The sequence below is a fragment of the Bactrocera tryoni genome, chromosome 1 (assembly GCF_016617805.1).
Source record: "Bactrocera tryoni isolate S06 chromosome 1, CSIRO_BtryS06_freeze2, whole genome shotgun sequence".
Classification (NCBI taxonomy): Eukaryota; Metazoa; Arthropoda; class Insecta; order Diptera; family Tephritidae; genus Bactrocera; species Bactrocera tryoni.
The window spans coordinates 17,891,441-17,912,516 of NC_052499.1; the positions used below are offsets into that span (position 1 = coordinate 17,891,441).

The 21,076-nt window shown below is 36.2% G+C and overlaps 1 protein-coding gene across 1 annotated transcript; it reads left to right on the forward strand.

Annotated features, from left to right (window-relative positions):
* The first annotated feature begins 1,999 nt into the window (after positions 1–1,999).
* On the forward strand, positions 2,000–16,945 carry LOC120782256 (multidrug resistance-associated protein 4-like). The gene is made up of 12 exons (XM_040114421.1): positions 2,000–2,212; positions 3,645–3,776; positions 3,891–4,093; positions 6,870–7,135; positions 9,639–10,490; positions 10,559–10,836; positions 11,945–12,710; positions 12,787–13,141; positions 13,209–13,439; positions 15,458–15,990; positions 16,057–16,217; positions 16,295–16,945. The coding sequence occupies exons 1-12, from the start codon at positions 2,028–2,030 to the stop codon at positions 16,557–16,559; spliced, it is 4,227 nt and encodes a 1,408-aa protein (XP_039970355.1). The 5' UTR covers positions 2,000–2,027; the 3' UTR covers positions 16,560–16,945.
* The last annotated feature ends 4,131 nt before the right edge of the window (positions 16,946–21,076 follow it).

Sequence of the window (21,076 nt, forward strand, 5' to 3'; positions counted from 1 at the left end):
TAACGTCTCTGTCGCAGATTTACCGAATTTCACACAGAATTCAATCGCGAATCTCTGCTGTAATGAACGCTGCATTTTCGGCTTGCATCACTCACAGAAACGAGTCTCCCGAAAATGTTTGTCCTGACTCTCCAGATGCTCGGAGACAACTGACCTCGCTCTTTCGTTAGCTAGAAATGCCGTCTACCGAATCCAGTCGGTGCGCGCACGCTCCAAAGTACAGTCGCGACGGAAGAAAATCAGTCCTATTACTTTCCGGACAAACCCTGAATGTGTAAGTGAAAAGTTTGAGGAACCCATAACGTGATGTGGAGAGTGCGACAATTTAGACGAGTCTACCTTTTAAGCATCCAAGTAGTAGAAGCAAAAGCTTCCTTACTTCTCATTAATTCTTAAAGTATTTTGTCTTTTAAGTTTACTTCGAAAATTATTTCATGGGTGAACAGAAAGAATTTCAATTAAAGACTGTACCGTGGCTCGTCATTATTTTTACATTATAGGTTAAAAATCTGCTTATCAGTGCCGCTGTAGACAAAAAATGGTAAGACTTTTTAATTTAAATTTCGCGCGAAAATCCATTCGTCGACTTTTTTTCTGGCTTGCTATGATTGTCGGTGACCTGTTTCATCCTCATCCTCAATTACATCCAGAGCCTAATATCACATTATAAGTTCATTTATTAAGACTGTAATATTCCGACCAATGGTTTCCTGGAAAACTTTGTCCAACAAAATATTTCCAGGCAAGCTTTTCTTGATCATTCAGTTTTTCTTCAAAGCTCTTACCTTTTATCAGTTGCTGTATTTATAAACCTACAAATATTCCCTCTTAAATTTTTGAGTTTGGGAGAAATTTCTCTCTCAGATATACAAATATGTATACCGTCATCGATTTAGAGGCTTTGGCTCAGTCGATTCGGTACTATGTAAGGTTGATCTGTTGGCCGAAGAAGCATTGGTTACTGTGTCGTGTGTTTGGACTTGGTTGCAGTGCTTTCCAAACGGCTCTTGTTAACGCAACCTAAAAGCTAACGTCAAAAACAAGTGCTGATTTGGCAACTATCCCTCGAGGAAATCCTATCCTTCTAAATTATACACTCTAATAATATCGTCAATACTCTAATATAATAATATTAAATATACCGGTTTACGAAATCTAACTGAAAAATTAGCTTACTGTTTTTAAATATACCTGTTCATATGCATTTATAGTTTCTTATTATATACCTATACGAGGTGTGTTCAAAAAGTATCGCGACAGTTTGCTGACAGTTTTCTTCGATTGCAGGGGCGTGGTGCATCATGAGTTCTTGCCACAGGGAAGAACGGCCAATAAGGAATATTACCTGCGAAGCAATCCGCCAGAAACGCCCGGATTTGTGGAAGAACAAAAATTGGCTTTTGCACCACGATAACGCCCCTGCTCACACATCGTTGCTTGTGCGCGTCTTTTTGGCCAAAAACAACACACTAATGATGCCGCAGCCACCGTATTCCCCAGATCTGGCCCCCTGTGACTTTATCTTGTTCCCTAAACTGAAGAGGCCCATGAAAGGACGACGTTACGCTTCTCTTGACGAGATAAAGACGGCATGGAAGGAGGAGCTGAAGAAGATAAAAAAAAAGATGTTTTGAAGTGCTTCGAAGATTGGAAAAACCGTTGGCACAAGTGTATAATATCTCATGGGGATTACTTTGAAGGGGACAAAATAGATATTCATGAATAAATAAATAATTTTTGAAAAAACACAAAATTCGCGATACTTTTTGAACACACCTCGTACATACATATGTATTTATATAGTTTTTTTAGTCAATATCTTCATTAAAGGAATTTTTTATTATCTATTTATTATTGTTTTTAAAAATACACATATATGTATATGTATATGCATTTATAGTCTCTTATTATAAACCTACATATATAGTATATTACTTTCTTTTATCAATATTTTTATGGGTGCAAATTTTTATTATTTAATTTTATTTTTACAGTGATGCTTTTGCTATAGAGCACATCTAAGCAAAATGGATAGTTCCCGTAAGCCAGAAAAAATCAATCCTCGCCGTCATGCGAACATACTGTCGCAATTACTTTTCGTTTGGGCCATGCCGCTGCTCTTTAAGGGCGCCAAAAACGGCTTGAACACAGATGATCTCACCAAGTGTATGCCAAAAGATAGCTCAGAGGATTTAGGAGATCGCTTGGAAGAGTAAGTAACAAATATTTAATAACCAATTAAAGATGCGCCAAGCAGCACATGCAGCCGGGCAATTTGTACTATCACAAAAGTTTAAAATTATTTTCACCGCTCTATGGTTCATAAATCCATATTCATAAACGTCTTGTTATCAGTAATTACGCGTTTGATAAATTTACAGCTCTTATCTACGTTGGCAATCACTTCTCCTCGAAGTAGTTTTTGCAAAAGATTAAATTATTTTGGTAAAAGTCTAGCATTAACACGCTTCATATCCAAAACATTAACCAAAGTGTGCTGAGTCGATCCATAAAGGATGTTGAGAGCATCTGCTTTTCTCTGATGCCAAAATAACCATTTCCAAGTACAATTTCTTTTATTTTTTCGATGCTATCGTCACTAATAGTGGTGGGTAGACGACTCAATTGATATTATATTGATATTATTGGTCTCAACATTAGCCGTTAGTTCTGCCTTTTCCAGAATGGATAAGAAAGCGAAGCAGATAGGTCTGGTTGTAAACGAGAGTAAGACGAAATAACTCTTGTCATCTAACAAACAGTCGTCACACTCGCGACTTGGCTACCCGTCTCTGTTGACAATCATAACTTCGAAGTCGTAGATAATTTCGTCTTACTTGGAACCAGTATTAACAGCAACAAGATCTAACGCAGAATAACTCTTCCCAACAGGTGCTACTTCGGACTGAGTAGACAATTGAGAAATAAAGTCCTATCTCGACGAACAAAAAACCAAACTTGATAAGTCACTCATTATTCCCGTCTTGCTATATAATGCAGAGACATGGACGGTGACAACATCTGATGAGCCGACGTTAAGAGTTTTCGAGAGAAAGGTTCTCCGGAAGATTTATGGTCATTTGCGCATTGGCTACGCCGAATATCATATTCGATATTCGACGTCATTGACATAGTTCAGCGAATTTAAAGACAGCGGCTTCTTTGGCGAGGTCATGTCCTCCGAATGGACGTAAATACTCCAGCTCTGAGAATAATCGACGGAGTACCCGCCGGGGGATCAGAGGAAGTGAAAGACCTCCACTCCGCTGTAAAGACCAGGTGGGAATAGACCTGGCTTCGCTTGGAATATCCAATTGGCGCCACGTAGCGAAAAGAAGAAACGACTGGCGCGCTGTTGTTAACTCGGCTATAATCGCTTAAGCGGTTTCGACGCCAATTAAGGAAAAGTAATATATTTGATAATAAGAAAATAGCGTCCTTATCCTCACAGTATGTATAAAGTGAATAAAATATATAAATATAAAAAAAACCAAGGACTGAAAGTATTTCCGTACTAAAGGCAACAACGTGCTGGCAGCGCTCAACGGCAATTATTTTAAGTTTTTTAACTTAGCTTCCTTTGAAATTATGAATCAAATTAGTTGAAATGCATTATTCCCATAACTTTGTCTCTTTGCTTTCAGAAAATGGTACGCTGAAGTGGAGCGAGCACGTCGCAAGGGACGTAAGCCGCTGCTACGTAATGCCATTCTGCGCACATTTTGGGTGTCCGCAGTTGTGGATGGCGCCATATCATTAATTTATATGGTTATTAAGTAAGTAAAAGATGAAATAATCAAAGAATCTTCTGAATTTTACTTTTCTACAAACTTAATTACATACATACCAGCGCCCTTATTTATATGTACATCCTTTGTTTTCGTTAACAGATCACTCATACCCGCTGTGTTGGCGCAATTATTGATGCAATTTCAAAAACAAGTGTCACTCTCTTCAAATCACTCAGCGAATACAACAACAACAGCCACTGAGATGGTGAATGCGACAAGCCGAGCAATACGTTCCATTGATGCATCCGTGAAAAACAGCTCTTTGTTGTCGGCTGATGTGGCTGCTGGAAATGCTGGAGGAGGTAAGTGTATTCATATATGAACTTCGGTTAGTATGCATTAAATTATTAGATCATAAAGATTATAGTGAAATAAATTGCGGAGAATCACCAATAAAAAGGGCACTTCGCTTTTTGATTTTCGTAATCAAAGTCACACCCTTACCGACAAAATATAATATTTGTATTGAAGTTTAATTGACTGTCCATTCCTTGGGACAAAAGAAGAGAACTGTCGACTCTGTAGCATTCGTTAAATTTCTCAGAAATGTTTCAGCCAACAACAACAGCAAGATGTAAGACTTCTTGGAGAAGGAAAATCCTATCTAATGAATAGTTCCGCTGATATACATAAGTATGTTGATAGTTAAAAAATTTTGACCCAGAGACCTCAAGGTCTTCGCTTTTAAAATACACAAATTAAAGAAAACCAGCTGAGAGGTTCGACTACTGAAACTTAGGTTCATATCCCCTTGTTGTTTCTGAGGTTTGCTCTCCATATAAGTCTACATAACCATCAGCTTAGCTTCACATTAACACTAACAGCATTTGACCAACCAGTGACTATCGGCCAGACGATTTTTAACGACACCGGAACAATATCAGATTTATATCCTACAATTTCCCCCAATTTCCAAATTTTCCTTACCATTTTGGTCAATATGCTACAAAAGAGACCTCGGTATAGCTGATAAACGTTTCATAGTCGCTAAATTTATTTGCAGTAAGCATTTTTTTGAGGTCTGAGAGGCGAAATGATGGGCTGTGACCGGGTCCAGAGTATGCCCTGAATACAAAGGCAATGTAAACCCCAATTTATAGACTTTTACTATCGTTATGAAAGATAAGTCCTTGTATATTTTAAATTTTTAGAATGTTAACTATATCGTACAAACTCACTTTATTATGAGGTTATGTCAATCCTAACAGGGATCTTACTTATCAGCTTATTATACCGCTTCGTTGTAGTACATAAAACTCCAAAATATACTGGATCATAACACCTTTACAGATGCACAAAGTGCTTTGAGCCTTTTTGAGACGGCAATATCAGTTTCGGCTGCGTCTTCTGGTTCGCCGAAGTTAAAACTATCGAGATGTTTCACCTCAATCTTGCAACCGCTGGATAACGGGAGAGAAAGTTCCTGGATGTTTGCTCCTCATCCTCCTCCATACAGCTTTCACAACTAGCGTCCGACAAGATTTGGAGCCTTACCGCATGAATGTCTATATGAACATTGTCCAGTAAGATCTCCTGCGATTTCGGCAAGATGAACTTTGCTCAGTGCTATTAGTTCAGTTATCGAACAGCGCCAGCTAAGTGTACGCGAAGTTCATTATTCCAGTGCTAATATGCAAAATGCCAACGGAAATCCTATTCGATCCCATTCCGGTGTGAGCAGGACAAGGATGTCCCCTCTGGCTAGCTCATGGGGCTTTGCAATTGCTAGCGCTTCCGGTATAACCAGACACCCAAACAAATGTCATGATGAAGTAGCTTCATGCTGTTTCTAGCGAAGACAGATATTCCTTTATTAGCTTTGAGTGCACAGTTAACGAGCTCAGCACTAGTATTTTCACTTTGCTGTCTTTTTGCTGTCATCATTGCTCACTTCGCTAAAAGAGGTTGCACTTCATAGCAGTACGTCTACTGACACTTTGATTCCACCATTTCTGCCTAAAAATCACTACAGTGGTCTTGCAGCCTAGAGCTAAGATTGACGGCGAGCTCCTTACACGAAACCTCCCTTCCATCTTTCCCTCCTACCTTCGACCTATCAGTGAAAAGTCTCACTATATCTCTTCTCCAGCGGCTTCTTCCTCGGTATGTGAGCAGAGAAAAAATGGCCATGAGTGGTCTTTACGACATCCATCTCTTCAGGCATACAGTTGAAGGAGGAGAGCATTTCGGCGTGTTCTTTCTGCATTAAAAGCATTGTCCCACAGACGTTAACCCAACGCTGTTTTTAGTGATTTTGGAACCAATCGTACTTTACTTTTCTTAGGTGCAAATGATCTTTCAAAATGGTTTTCACTGATCCTTTCGATATTCCAACGATGCCAGTAAGATCTCTATAATAATTAAAATCGCCGAATGCTTTTTATGTACTTCAGAAAGACAACATATACTAAAAATCTAAATGCTAATGATTATTTTGATGTGACATTTGACACAGATGTTCCGACAGTCATACTAACCTAAAAAGAATTAAATTAAAAGTCTTACTAGTTTTTGCCCACAGTTCTGGAAGTTGTTTTCAAAGAATCCATTAAATTTGTGACATACTATACTTTATGAACGAAAACTGGCGCCTGACTGTTAAATACAATCATTAGATGCTTCTTCTTCTAAGATTAGTTGGCATATTATTGCTGGCCGATAAATATTGTATACGTATGCATATAGAATATAGTTTCGTTATGTTATGAGAGATGATTGAAACCATCATTGACAATCATTGTTGTTCTTTTGTTATGAGCTGGGCAAATCTAGAGTACAGAAATAGTTGATAGGTATGTATATATATATACATATGTATATCTACGTATGGGCGTAAGTAATCTGCGGACAAAGCGAACCGTTTGCGTCAATTAAGTTGTCTGACAATTAGCCGAGTGCACAATTGATTGGTTTGGTCGAACTGATTATGACACTGCAATTGCTGATATCAATCAATAAATTTCTTTCATTACGATTTGCTCATTTCTTCTTAGTTTAGATGTATGTATCTGTATGTATATTTGTATATATCGCACACGTGCCATTACTTACATATGTAAATATTTGTTTTCTTTGCAGCATCATCTAACATCCTTGACGTCACCGGAAAATCTGCGACAGATAAATTTTTGTTTGCCGACAATATCACTACAACAGCTGCGCAACCTGAATTCAGTGATATCGAAGATCCGCTATGGTTTGTATTCAATGATATTTATTGCTTGGGCACTATTTTGGTAACATCCACACTGCTGAGTTGCTTTCTTATACATCATGTGGATTTGAGACAGCGTTTGTTGGGCGGACGCATGCGCATCGCTTGTTGCTCGCTGATTTACAGAAAGGTGAGTGAATACTTGAGCAATAATTGCTTTTGCTCCTGGGTTCAGAATATATGGGTTTACAAGAAAACTAAAAAATATTAAAATGTTTTGAAAGCGAAGTTCTGATTTGAAAAATTTGTTTGACGATTGTAGCGATCCCTTGTATTTAAATCTGTGGCAAGTTTCGTGAATATATCTCGTTATATAAAAGCGTTTTACTTACAAGAACTTGATTTTGAGCGGTTAGCTCATCAGACTGTTTATATATTGTATGGGTTTACAATAGACCGATAGGGACAGCAAACGAAGCCATATTTTTCCCGTTCTTTTGACATTTCTCATCAGTAAGGTTTGACATTTCATCATGCAAAGATATACGATCCAACAACGAGTCGAAATTATTAAAATTTACCAAAATTTTAAGTCAGTGGACTCAATTTTAAGAGCGCCACGTCCAATTTATGGTCGTCATAATCCTTCTGTCAGATCCACTATTGAGGGTTTAGTGGAAAAATTTGAATCCTTAGGCATAGTACAAAATATTCCCGTGCCAGTGAGGCAAAGAAGTGCCTGAAGAGAATATTTTCTGCCGCTAGCGCATTATTGAGGAAGACCTAAATCAGTCTCTCACACTTCGTTCTCAAGCGTTGGGTAACTCTGTGACGAATTTTGCGAAAAGATCAAGTCCTACATCCCCACAAGATCAAAATGACGCAATGACTGAAGCCGCTTGACCACCACAATCGCAGACGCGTATATTCGTGAATTGGACTGGGCAACAACTTGAAAGTGATCCGAATTTTCATCGAAAAAACATCTTTAGCGATGAGGCTCATTTCTGGCTGAATGGCTTCGTCAATAAGCAAAATATGCGTTATTGGTCCGACAGCAATTCACACGTACTCCTTGAATCACCATAGCATCCCGAAAAAAGTACGGTTTGGTGCGGTTTATGGGCCGGCAGCGACATTGGGCCGTACTTCTTCCGTGATGACCAAGACCGGCACGCTACTGTGAATGGGAATCGCTACCGCTATCGAATAATTTTGGCCCGAATTGGATGACATGGACTTGGACAATATATGGTTCCAACAGGATGGCACCACAAGCCACACAGCGAATGTCACAATCGATTTATTGAAAACCAAGTTTGGTGAACGTGTTATTGGTCGCCTCGGTCGTGCGATTCGGCTCCGTTAGACTGATTCATGTGGGGCTAGGTCAAGTCTATGGTCGATGCCAACAAGCCAGCGATGATTGATGAATTTCGCGCGATTATCGAATGTGGGATTGCAGCAGTATCGGCCGATTTATGCTTGAAAACCGTCGAAAATTGGGTTGAGCTTCTGGACTTCTGCAAGCGTTCCTGTGGTGGTCGTGCCAAAGAAATCGAGTTTCATTCATAATGGCATCGAATGTACTTTCACAGGAATAAAGAATTTCATTAATGCCCCAAAAACCTTTGTGGCGCTCTTATTGAAAAACCATTCATGTCAATGTCGCCGTATATCTCGTACAGCTCATCCTTTCATAGACTGCGGTACTCACCATTTCCAATGAGCAAAGAACCATAAGTCTTCCGAAAAATCTTTCTTTGGAACACTCCTTAGTCTATGCTTCTGCACCATCATTTCAGATGTAAAGTTCGTTCTTTGTTCGTCGAGAGATGACTTTACTTTTTAATTTCCTACTCAGTCCAAAGTAGCATTTAGCTTTATACATAATACTCGTTTAGCGAGGTTGTGCGCTCATATAAACCATCACCAATGAAAAGGAACAGCTTTTCTTATTTTCTTCTAAAAATTAGTCAAGTACAGTACCAATAGCAGAGGATATACTCGAGCTTAGAATTCGGCATTGGTGTATCCAAACTATTTTCTTCAAATAATGAATACATTCAATAAACTCGCAAACTCTTTACAAGCACTCTAGAAACTTCTGCATTATCACTTCAGTTCTTTAGTCCAAACTTGTCGGTACAAGCTAAGTACTGAATATATCGCTTGAAGATTCGTTGAAAACACTTCAAAAGACAAGGTCTGAATAGTATTGCCGCCTTATACCATGTTCAGACCGAAAATTTGAAAGGATTAGATTACATTTAAGCCCTTCATTAATCAGCCCGTTCTCACTGCCGTTGGAAAGATGAAAAAACAGCTGTTTTTGTTAAATAGTATTTTGTAATAAAGGACGTATTCTTTTAAATATTGTCCATATAATAGAAATAATGGACGCATTCTTTCATTTGGGAAGTCGATTTTCAGGGTAAATTAGATTCATTGCTTTAAAAAAAATTGTTTGTTTACATTTTTTTCCCTTTGTAGTGTCTAAGTCAGCAAAGATAATGTAATTTATAAGATTAGTGGGATAAACCACTCAACAGCCGAAAGCGTGTGATTAAGTGTCGGTCTAAACATGGTATTATTAGATAACAATAAAAACCTTTATTTTCTCTTTATTTCACACTACTCTTTTTGTTAACAGATTCACTTCACGAGTTACTAAAGTCATTCTTTAATTTCAGACACTTCGCCTCTCAATGCGCTCCGTTGGCCAAACTCCAGCCGGATATCTAATCAATTTGCTCTCGAACGATGTTAATCGTCTTAACATCGGTTTCGTTTATATGCACTGGATCTGGATAATGCCATTGAATGCCATGCTGATTTGCTATCTCATTTGGCTACGCATTGGTTGGGCAGCAGTTGTGGGCATGGTCTGTCTACTTCTCAAAACCATACCAGTACAAACCGGCCTCAGTAAATTGGCTTCCAAGTTGCGTAGGAAAATCGCCGAACGTACCGATGCGCGTGTCGGCATCATGAACGAATTGGTACAGGGTATACAGGTGATCAAAATGTATGCATGGGAGAAACCCTTTCAGGCTGTAGTCGGCGAGGCGCGTCGTCGTGAAATCAAGCAAATTCGTTATGCATCATATTTACGTGGCTTCTATTTGAGTACGATGGTGTTTACGAAACGCTCCACACTCTATATAACCATTGCAGCTGCTGTACTTATGGGTAATCAAATTTCAGCCGATATTGTTTTCTCTGTGGCCAGTTATTATAATATGTTGCAAGTGGTCGTCGCCATTTGGTATCCGCTTGCTGTGTCTTTCGGTGCTGAGGCACTAGTCTCACTAAATCGTGTCGAAACCTTCCTGCAGCAGGAAGGGCACGACGAAAAGGCACAAGGGCTGACACATAAAAAAGAATCCAAATCGAGCGAAAGCAGCGCTGCCAATGCCGTTATACTCAAACAGGTGAATGCGAATTGGGATCTGACGAAACCGCAGCTTACCCTACAGGATATCAATTTGGAAATAAAGCGTGGGCAGTTATGTGCTGTTATTGGTCCCGTGGGTGCGGGCAAGGTATATTTTATATTTTTATTTTACACTTTAAAGGCACTTTCACTTACAAAAATAAAATTTTTGTGCAGAGTTCATTGCTACAGCTACTGTTAGCCGAACTGCCTATCACTGATGGCGAAGTTGTCATACAAGGCGAACTCTCTTATGCCGCTCAAGAACCCTGGCTGTTCACCGGCACTGTGCGCAATAATATACTCTTTGGCGAGCCTTACGATCGCAAGCGTTATAACGAGGTGACGAAGTGCTGTGCGCTTTCGACCGATTTCCAGCAGCTTAGTAATGGCGATAAGACAATTGTGGGTGAGCGAGGCGCATCACTGTCGGGTGGTCAACGTGCGCGTATAAGGTGAGTTGCGGTGTATAAGAAAATAATATTAACTTCGGTAGCAACGAAGCTGTAATACTCTTCGTAAATAAACAAATTTGTCCACACAAAAACTTGGTATCGATCGGTTAGTCTGAATGGCAGTATTCTTATCTGAACTCCCCGCAAAGTTAATACGGCTGTGTAAACTGATAGAAATACCAAACGCTCCATCAGGATCGGGAAGGGCCTCCCCGAGCCGTTCAATACCAAACGATGTTTCACACAAGGCGACTCCCTATCGTGCGACTTCTATAATCTACTATTGGAGAAAATGATTAGAGCTGCAGAAATAAATTAGAGAAGTTCTATAAGAGTGTACAGCTGTTGGCCTAGGACGATGATATTGATATCGCCGTTAGTTCTGCTTTCTCTAGACTGGATAAAGAAGCGAAGCAAATGGGTTGCTAGTGAACGAGAGCAAGACAAAATATCTCCTGTCATCAAACAGTCGTGGCCCTCGCGACTTGGCTCCCACGTCACTGTTGACAGTTCGAATCGAAACATCCAGAAATCGAAACGAACCAGTATTAATAGCAAAAGCAATGTCAGCCTCGGAATCCAAAGCAGAATAACTCTTGCCAACAAGACTGAGTAGGCAATTGAGAAGTAAAGTCCTCTCTTGACGAACTAAGACCAAACTCTATAAATGACTCATTTTTCCTTTTCTGCTTTTTGGTGCAGAGGCATGGACGATGACAAAAGCTGATGAGTCGACGTTACGAGTTTTCGAGAGAAAAGTTCTGCGGAAGATTTATGGTTCTTTGCGCATTGGCAACGACGAATACCGCAGTGGAACGATGAGCTGTACGAGATATACGATGACATTGACATAGTCCAGCGAATTAAAAGAGACATCTCTGAGTATTCGACGCAGTACCCGCCGGGGTAAGCAGAGGAAGAGACCGTCGCTCATTTATATATATATGTATATTTTATAGGGTCTCCGACGACTCCTCCTAGGTGTTATAAATTTTGTGATAGGGCAGAGTTTTTCAAATGAGTTTGAAGTTCCTTAAACATTGTGCACTTTAATGACAGTTTCCTTCAAAAAACTATTTTTTTAACACTTTTCTTTGAAATTTTCTAGTTTGGCACGTGCTGTTTACAAACCAGCTTCCATTTATTTGCTCGATGATCCATTGAGCGCCGTCGATGCACACGTCGGTCGTCAGCTTTTCGACGAAGTAATTGGACCACGCGGTCGTTTGGCCACTGAAAAGGCCACACGGGTGCTTATTACCCACCAAGTACACTTCTTGACCGAAGCCGATTGGATTGTGATCATTGAAAATGGACGCATCTCACGGCAAGGCACCTACGAGGAGCTGTCGAAAAGTAACCTTGATTTTGCCAAATTACTTGAACGCATAAAGGAGGAAGATGAAGCCGTCGAGAGTGAGAACGAATTGATTTTATCACATGAAACCACCTATGAGGATGAGGAAATTCCTTATATTGATGGTGTGCGTGATGGTTATCAACCGCTGCGTCGTACCAGTCGCAGCAGTCGCACCAGCCCTAATAATGATGGTTCGCTAACGAGAAAATCGGCAAGTTTGGCTTTGAGCTCTGAACAGGATCTCTCCGATGATTCTGGTTTGGCGGAGGACCAGGCGAAAGGTGGTGTTTCCGGACGCGTTTGGTGGGTATATTTCCGCGCTGGCAGCAGTGTATGCGGTCTAGTCTTTATGACCTGTGTCATGTTGTTGTCGCAAGTGATCTGCAGCGGTTCTGATTATTTCGTAAATATTTGGACGCAACAAGAATACTTGCGTTCGCTTAGTAAGCCCACGACTTTCACCACTTTCGAGTGTTTGTATATATACGGCGCACTCATCATCGCCGTTGTGTTGGTGAGTAAGCAATGAATGTAAGATAAAAGTGTGTTCGTACTAAAGACATTTTTTTTTGTCTCTCGCATTTTCACAGATTACCGTATTTCGTGACTATCTCTTCTTCAAAGTCTGCATGCATGCCTCAAAAGTGCTGCACGATCGCATGTTCGGCTGCATACTCCGTGCAACAATGCGTTTCTTCGACACCAATCCCTCGGGTCGCATTCTAAATCGTTTCTCCAAGGATATGGGCGCCATTGATGAGTATCTACCCAAATCTATTATGGACTTCATACAAATCTCTTTGGTTATGTTTGGCATATTGATTGTGATCTGTGTCGTCAATCCCATTCTGCTGTTGGCCATTTTGATTGTAGCCATAGTTGATTACTGGATTTTACAGTTATATTTGCGTCCTTCGCAGGACCTTAAGCGCTTGGAGGGCATTTGTAAGTTCGACCCAAAAAATTATACTCACAATTATTATTATTATTAACTTTTAATCTCACATCACAGGTCGTAGTCCAGTCTTCTCTCATCTCTCCGCCTCATTATCCGGCATTGCGACTATACGCGCACGTGAATTACAAGATATTGTCATAAAGGAGTTTGACAGTCTACAGGATGTGCATAGCGCTGTCTGGCAACTGACAATGGCTGCGAACACGGCCTTGGGCCTGTGGTTGGACTGCGTTAGCTGTTGCTTCCTTGCCTCGGTGACATTTAGTTTTTCGTTAATGGGAACTCGTAAGTGTTGTGCATTTTAAAATAAAAAAATGAATCTACACATCTTAATAGAGATAGCTTTTTTACCGTGTAGCCTAAATGTAGGCAACGCTTTATATTTATCGCCTTAATGTTTAACAGAATGGGGTAGTTGCGGTAAAGCTCTTAATACTCCATTAAACTCGTACTTTTTCTATATAATTATTACGTTTGACTTACTTTATTCTCAAATTTACAATCATAACTTCCTTGGCTCGTACTTACGACAAGTTTGAAAACCAAATTCAAAGTTAAAGGTCCGTCATATACATATCTCCTGGTGCATACGTTTTAGCGACATATTGATGTCTCAAATCACTCAAAGGTATATAGGTTCAAGGCCTCAGTGTAAAAATTGCAGAACAAAAAATAGTAACAAAGGTTTTTGATTCATTTGTAATTTTTCTTCTTCTTTACTGTCGTTGACACCACACTTACGCGGTGATAGCCGAATTTACTACAGTGCGCCATTGGAGATTTCAAGCGAAGCCAGGTGCTTCTTCACCTGGTCTTTCCAACGGAGTTCTCTTCCTCTGCTTCCCCCGGCAGGTACTTCGTCGAATACTTTCAGAGCTGGAGTGTTTTCGTCCATTCGGACAACATGACCTAGCCAGCGCAGCCGCTGTCTTTTAATTTGCTGAACTATGTCAATGTGGTCATATATCTCATACAGCTCATCCATCGAATGCGGTATTTGCCTTGGCGAATGCGCAAAGGACCATAAATCTTCCGCAGAGCCTTTCTCTCGAACACTCGTAACGTCGACTCATCATGCATTATATAGCAAGACGGGAGCAATGAGTGACTAATAGTTTGGTTTTTGTTCGTCGAGATAGGACTTTATTTCTCAATTGTCTACTCAGTCCGAAGTAGCACTTGTTGACAAGAGTTATTCTGCGTTGTTGATATTGATACTGGTTCCAAGATGGACGAAATTATCTACGCCTTAAAGTAATGACTGTCAACAGTGACGTGTGAACCAAGTCGCAAGTGCGATGATGACAGGAGATATTTCGTCTTGCCCTCGTTCACTACCAGACCCATCTCCTTCGCTTCCTTATCCAGTCCGCTCGAATTATTTTCTCCAGCAGCAGATTGAAAAAGTCGCACGAAAGGGAGTCGCCTAGTCTGAAACCTCGTTTGGTATTGATTGGCTCGGAAAGGTCCTTCCCGATCCTGACAAAGCTTTTGGTATAGCTCAACGTCAGTTTACGCAGTCGTATTAGTTTCGTGAGGATACCAAATTCAGACATCGCAGCATAAAGGCTTCTCCTTTTCGTGTTTTCAAAAACAGCTTTGAAATCAACGAAGAGGTGATGCGTGTCGATTCTCTTTTCACGGGTCCTTTCCAAGACTTGGCGCTTGATGAATTTCTGGTCGGTTCTTGATTTTCCAGGCCTGAAGCCACACTGATAAAGTCCAATCTGTTTATTAACGGTGGGCTTTAATCTTTCACACAATACGCTCGATAGAACCTTATATGCGATGTTGAGGATGCTAATCCCACGGTAGTTGGCGCAGATTGTGGGGTCTCCTTTTTTATGGATTGGGCATAGCACACTTAAATTCCAATCGTTGGGCATGCTTTTGTCCGACCATATTTTACAAAGAAGTTGAAGCATACTCTTTATCAGTTCTTCGCCGCCGGGTTGGAATAGCTCGTCCGGCATTGGGGGCGTTTTTTATGTGGCGGGTCTCAAAACCAGCGCACAACCCAGGGAATCAAGGGGATGTTCTTTGTTCAGAGGATACTTGGTATAGGACCGGAAGTCGTGAGCTGCTTGAGTCATACTTATGTAAAAGAATTGTTTCTGGCCACACCCAAGTGAATTGCAATCAGATAACTTCCCTCACTTGCGTGAACTTCTACATATGACTCCATCTTCCATAATAATTATATATCCCATAATATTTTCCTTTTAATATACTGTATACCTTATACATACATAATCTATCTACCATTTTCTAACCACAAAAACAACAAATTTTTTTCTTATCAGAAACCTTCAGCGGCAACGTGGGTTTGGCCATTTCTCAAGCCATGGTACTCACTGGCATGGTGCAGTATGGCGTACGCCAAGTAGCCGAATCATTACAACAGATGACTAGCGTGGAGCGCGTACTCGAATATACAGATCTGGAACAAGAATCGGAAATCGAGAAACAACCACCGCCCACTTGGCCTATACACGGGCAAGTTGAATTTAAGGATCTATCACTACGTTACGACCCCAACAATCCACCAGTATTGAAACACTTAAATATCACAATCGAACCCAGTTGGAAGGTGGGTGTGGTCGGACGCACTGGTGCCGGTAAGAGTTCGCTTATTAGTGCGCTCTTCCGTCTCTCGCAACTGGAAGGTGACATCATGGTCGATGGCATTGAAACCGGCAGTATTTCGCTGGAGACATTGCGTTCGAAAATCTCGGTTATACCACAAGATCCGGTGCTATTCTCCGCCACCATACGCTACAACTTAGATCCGTTCGATAAGTATGGTGATGCTGATTTGTGGCGCGCGCTGGAGGATGTGAGTTTCTGATATCTCTATTATATTTTATATTTCTATGTTATATGTGTTTGTAAATGCTTTTAGGTTGAGCTCAAGGGCGCCATACCCGGCTTGGATTATATGGTGACACAACGCGGCAGCAACTTCAGTGTGGGTCAACGTCAGCTGTTGTGCTTAGCGCGCGCCATTTTGCGCAACAATAAAGTGCTCGTGTTAGATGAGGCCACCGCCAATGTGGATCCACAGTGCGTATTCCAAAAATACTAATTTCCTAATTAAATTTTTAATTATTTGACAATTTTTTTTTTATTTTTCAACACAGAACCGATGCGCTCATTCAAACCACCATTCGCACCAAATTCAGGCATTGCACTGTGCTAACTGTTGCTCATCGCCTACACACCGTTATGGATTCGGATCGCATACTCGTGATGGATGATGGTCGCGCACGCGAATTCGATATACCACACCTGCTGCTGAAGAAGCAAAATGGCGCTTTGCGTCAGATGGTCGATGCTACGGGCGCCGAGGCAGAATCACTTAAGAAAATCGCCAGCGAATCATACAATATGAAGCAACGCGCCTAAATGAGCGTGCTGCTGTTTTGTAGTAGTTCTAATTGAAAACACGACACATTAACGGTGCTTAAAAGTGGCATTTTTTAAATAGCGACGTGCTCAACAATTTATTTTGCGCATGCGTAGTTAATGCGAATGTACAATATAAGTGAAACTAACTGCCTTTATATAGGAATAGTATAGTTTTTAGGGAATTTTTTAACTAATGTGACTAGCTTATTATATGAGGGGACACTTTAATATAAAATAAAAAATTACATACATATGTGCAAACATACATATGTATGTGCTTAAGAATAATTAGTCTTTTTTACATAATAGAGATTTTGTTTGTTAGTCTCAGCCTCCTTTTTTGTTACTGTTTTCGAAAATTACTTGCATATAAGTTCCAAAAGCAACGCGATTTTGAATACTTTTTATTATAAAATTAAATTAAAAAAAATTAATTTTATGTACAAATTATTTTGTATAAAAAATGTGAAGCGGATAATGTTTGTCAGACTGGTTCTGAAATCTGTGCAAAAGTTAATTTTGAAAAGTGTCTAAAATCGCATATAGTTGTTGTAAACTGAATTACTTCCATTACTCCCGAACTTAAAATGCGTATTTCTCATATAATTAGATTTCTAACTTGTACATTCTACTTTTATGTTGCATTATTTGTTAAAAAATTTTAATTTTTTTTGTATACAATTTTTTGTAGTTTTATTTGTTTTCCTGTTAATTTTTTTACGTAATTTTTTTTAATATTATTTTAAAACATTTTTTTAATTCATAATTTTTTTTTGTTTTTAATTTATTCGGTTTCCTGTTAATTTTTATATGTACATATATTATATAATTTTTTTCGTTTGAAGTTAATGTTATTTTGTATTTTTTTTATTCGGTTTCCTGTTAATTTTTTAAGTAAATTTATTTTTTTAAGTTTTCTTCTGAATAATTTTTTTATATACACCTACGTTTGTATGTATTTATTTTTTTCTACAATTGTACATTTTTTAATTTTTTATGTATTTTATTTTTTAGTTTTTGTATGTATGATTTGTTTTTAAGTTTTTATTTAAATATGCCACTTTTTATTTTTTTTTATATTTTTGAGATTTAAATTTGAAAAACTGAAAATTTAGCTGAAATTAAGAGGCAAATGAAGGTAAATATAAAAATTATAAAATTATACAAATTTTTTATGAGTTTTTTGTTTAAATATTTTTTTTTATTTTTAAATTTAATTTTATTTTTTTTTTGAAATTAAAATTAAAAGAAATGGAAATTTAACTGAAATAAAAAGGCAAATTTGAAATAATGAAAATATTGTATTAAGGTGTTGTATTTTTCGTTTAAATATTTACATTTTTAATTTATTTTCATATTTTTTTGAAAATACAATTTTGAAAAATGTTAATAAACTTAAATAAAGGAGCAATTTTAAAAATTATGAAAATATTAGTATTTTTTTGCATTTTTCGTTTAAATATTGTTTTTTTAATTAATTTAAATTTTTTTTTAATTAAATGTTTTCAATTTATTTTCATTTTTTTAATTAATGTTTTAAAATTATTTTCATTATTTTTTTAATTAAAATTAAACAAAAAATGGAAATTTAACTGTAATAAGGAAGCAAATTTAAAAATTATGAAACATGCATGCCTCTTTCGCATTTTTTTGTTTTAATAATTCCTATTTTACTGTTTAAGCTTAAATAATATTAATTACAAACTATGTAAAGGAAATATTTTTTTTTATAAACGAATTCAAATCATTTTTTATTTATTTAACTAATTTTAATTTTTTTTCTTAAAACAAGTAATCAATATTAATATTTTATCAATTTTTTTTTATAAAATGATTTTTTATTTGTTTAACAAATTTTAATTTTTTTTTCTTAAAACAAATAATCAATATTAATATTTTATAAATTTTTGTTTAAACTTTTTAATCAAAAACTAAAAATACTTGTTTCTATGAAAAACTACTTTTTATTGCAAATTTAAACAAAAAATAAATAAATTTTTCTTGAAAATGATACAATTTTTTTTAATAAAATAAATTTTCTTTAATTTAATTTTCTTCAAAAAGTACAAAATTTATTCGTTCAAAAAATCATAATATATTTTAGCAATAAATGTGTGGCCGAAAAATTAGTTTCGCTTTTAAATCAATAAACTCCTACGAAAATAATGAGTTATTATTATAGAAATTTGCGCAGATATATAGTATGTATGTATGTATACTCTTTTGTACATCATTTTACACAATTGTACCAATATAATTTTTAAAAATACTTATAATTTAAAAATAAAAAAAATTAAAAATTTGTATAATCGAAAAGAATCTTTGCAAATATATTTATTTAAATTGAGAATTTAAAGAATTTTTTAATATCGATTTAAATTTTTAATTTTTTTAATATTATTTTTGTAGTTTTCATTTTTAATTAAAATTTTATTATTTTTTCAATCGCTGAACAAACTAAATTAAAAAATAAACTCACTTGCCAAATTTATTAAATATATATACTAAGTACGTTTCTACAAATAATAAGAAAACAGTAAAAAAATGAATTCGTTGTAAAACACGAACTAAACTCTGTTAATTAAAATTATATCCAAAAATTTACTACAATATTCGTATTTTTGCAAGCGAACAAAACAATTTTAAAGCCCGATTATTTGCAAAATTAATTTTTTTTTGTACGTAGCAGTAACGGCAACAATAGGAATTTTTTACTTAATTATACTTTGCATTAGTAGAAGTTATGTATTTCGTGACAGCTGGCCAGTATGAACAAAACATAGTTCGAAATATTATGTCTTTTATTTACTACTTTTGTTGTACTTTACTAAAAACTATATAAAAAATATAACGGCATATACCTCAAAAGTAAATTGAATCATAATATATATACAATTTGCTCCGCCTAGCCGCCCACCTGGCGCATTTCACTACAGTACCTGTCCAATAAATTACGAACGAACAAAAAAATTATCCGGAGTTCTAACTTTAATAATTAATAAAAACATAAATATTTGGCGTATTTAAAAAAAAAAATTGTTTTTTATATGCTATATACATTAAACTTAAATTTTCATATTTTTGTATTGAATCATATTCAATATTATTAAATTATATTAAAAATATAAAATTTTCGTTCGTAATTTATTGGACAAGTACTGTACACGGTGACATTGCAAAGTGAACTTCTCAATCATTTACAACACAAACAAATTTAATAAATATTTATGTATGTAGTTATAGTGCGCTGGATTTTTTCTATAATACTGAAATGTGAACTAAATGAATTTACTTAATTTTTTTTTATATATAAAGTGATGCCTAATACTTAAAAAACATTAATATACATATACTATTTGATGCTTATGAAGACGATGTTTTTTCTTAATTTAAATTTTGAACAAGTGCTTAAATTTAAAAAATAAATTAATATTTTTATATATATTTGAAGAGTTAAAGTTATTAATTTTGAATTAATTTTTATTATTTTGTTGAAAATACTGCAACAAAAGCGTATCGTTGAATTTATTTTTTAACAAAAAATCAAAAAATGTGTAACTGCATTATCGAACCCATCTAGCGACCCCTCCCTTATAGCAAGAAAAACAGTCGAGCACACAATGCGTAATATAACCAAAGCCTGCCAAAAATTAACGCCCAAGGCTACCCACAGCAAACGTAAAACAGCAGTTTACTGGTGGACTGAAAACATCGCCAAACTCAGACGCACATGCCTCCGCCTTCGCAGATCTTACACGAGATCCAGCCGCAGAGGAGCCGCACCCCAAGAAGCCGAGCAACACAAAGCATGTATATTTTTTGTTTAAACTTAATTGTTTGCTTCATTAAACTTTTTCTTATAAATATTTGCAGTAAATAATTTTTTTTTTGTTTTTTTATTATAATTCGTAAATATTTAATGTTTGTATTGATATATTTTTTTTTTAAATTTCTACAACAGGCGACACTTTAAATTTTTTTTAATATTTTTTTGATTTAAATATTAAATATTTTTTTTTATTATAAATTATAAGAGAAAAAGTAATTAAAAGTAAATGTTTATTTATAATTAGAATATAAAATTAAAATTTTTTTATTCTCAAAATGAAATTCAATTTAGGATTCAAAAATTTATTAATTTAGTAATTTAAATAAGTAATTAAATGAAATATATTTTTAAAACTATCACTAAATACAATTTGTTTTTATTCGAATACGAATTTTTTAAATTGTCATAAAATACAAACAATACTTTTTTTATTCAAACACTGTATAATTTTAAAAAATTAAATAAATATATCGCAAAATACAATACTTTTTATTCAAAAAATGTAAAGTTTTTAAAAATTATTTAAATAATTAAAATATATATTTTAAAAAAATATCAAAAAATACAAAACCTTGTTTTAAATCATTATAGTATAGTTTTGAAAAATTTTAAAAAATAACTAATAGAAATCTGTTTTTTAAACTTACCAGAAAATACAAATAATACCTTTCTTAAATCAAAAAAT

Bases quoted from the DNA above. Each gene is read 5' to 3' on its own strand.
- LOC120782256 (XM_040114421.1), top strand. From the start codon at position 2,028: ATGGATAGTTCCCGTAAGCCAGAAAAAATCAATCCTCGCCGTCATGCG. The intron at 13,142-13,208 runs GTAAGTTCGACC...CTCACATCACAG, and splicing joins TAAGCGCTTGGAGGGCATTT to GTCGTAGTCCAGTCTTCTCT. The intron at 13,440-15,457 runs GTAAGTGTTGTG...TTTTCTTATCAG, and splicing joins TTTTTCGTTAATGGGAACTC to AAACCTTCAGCGGCAACGTG.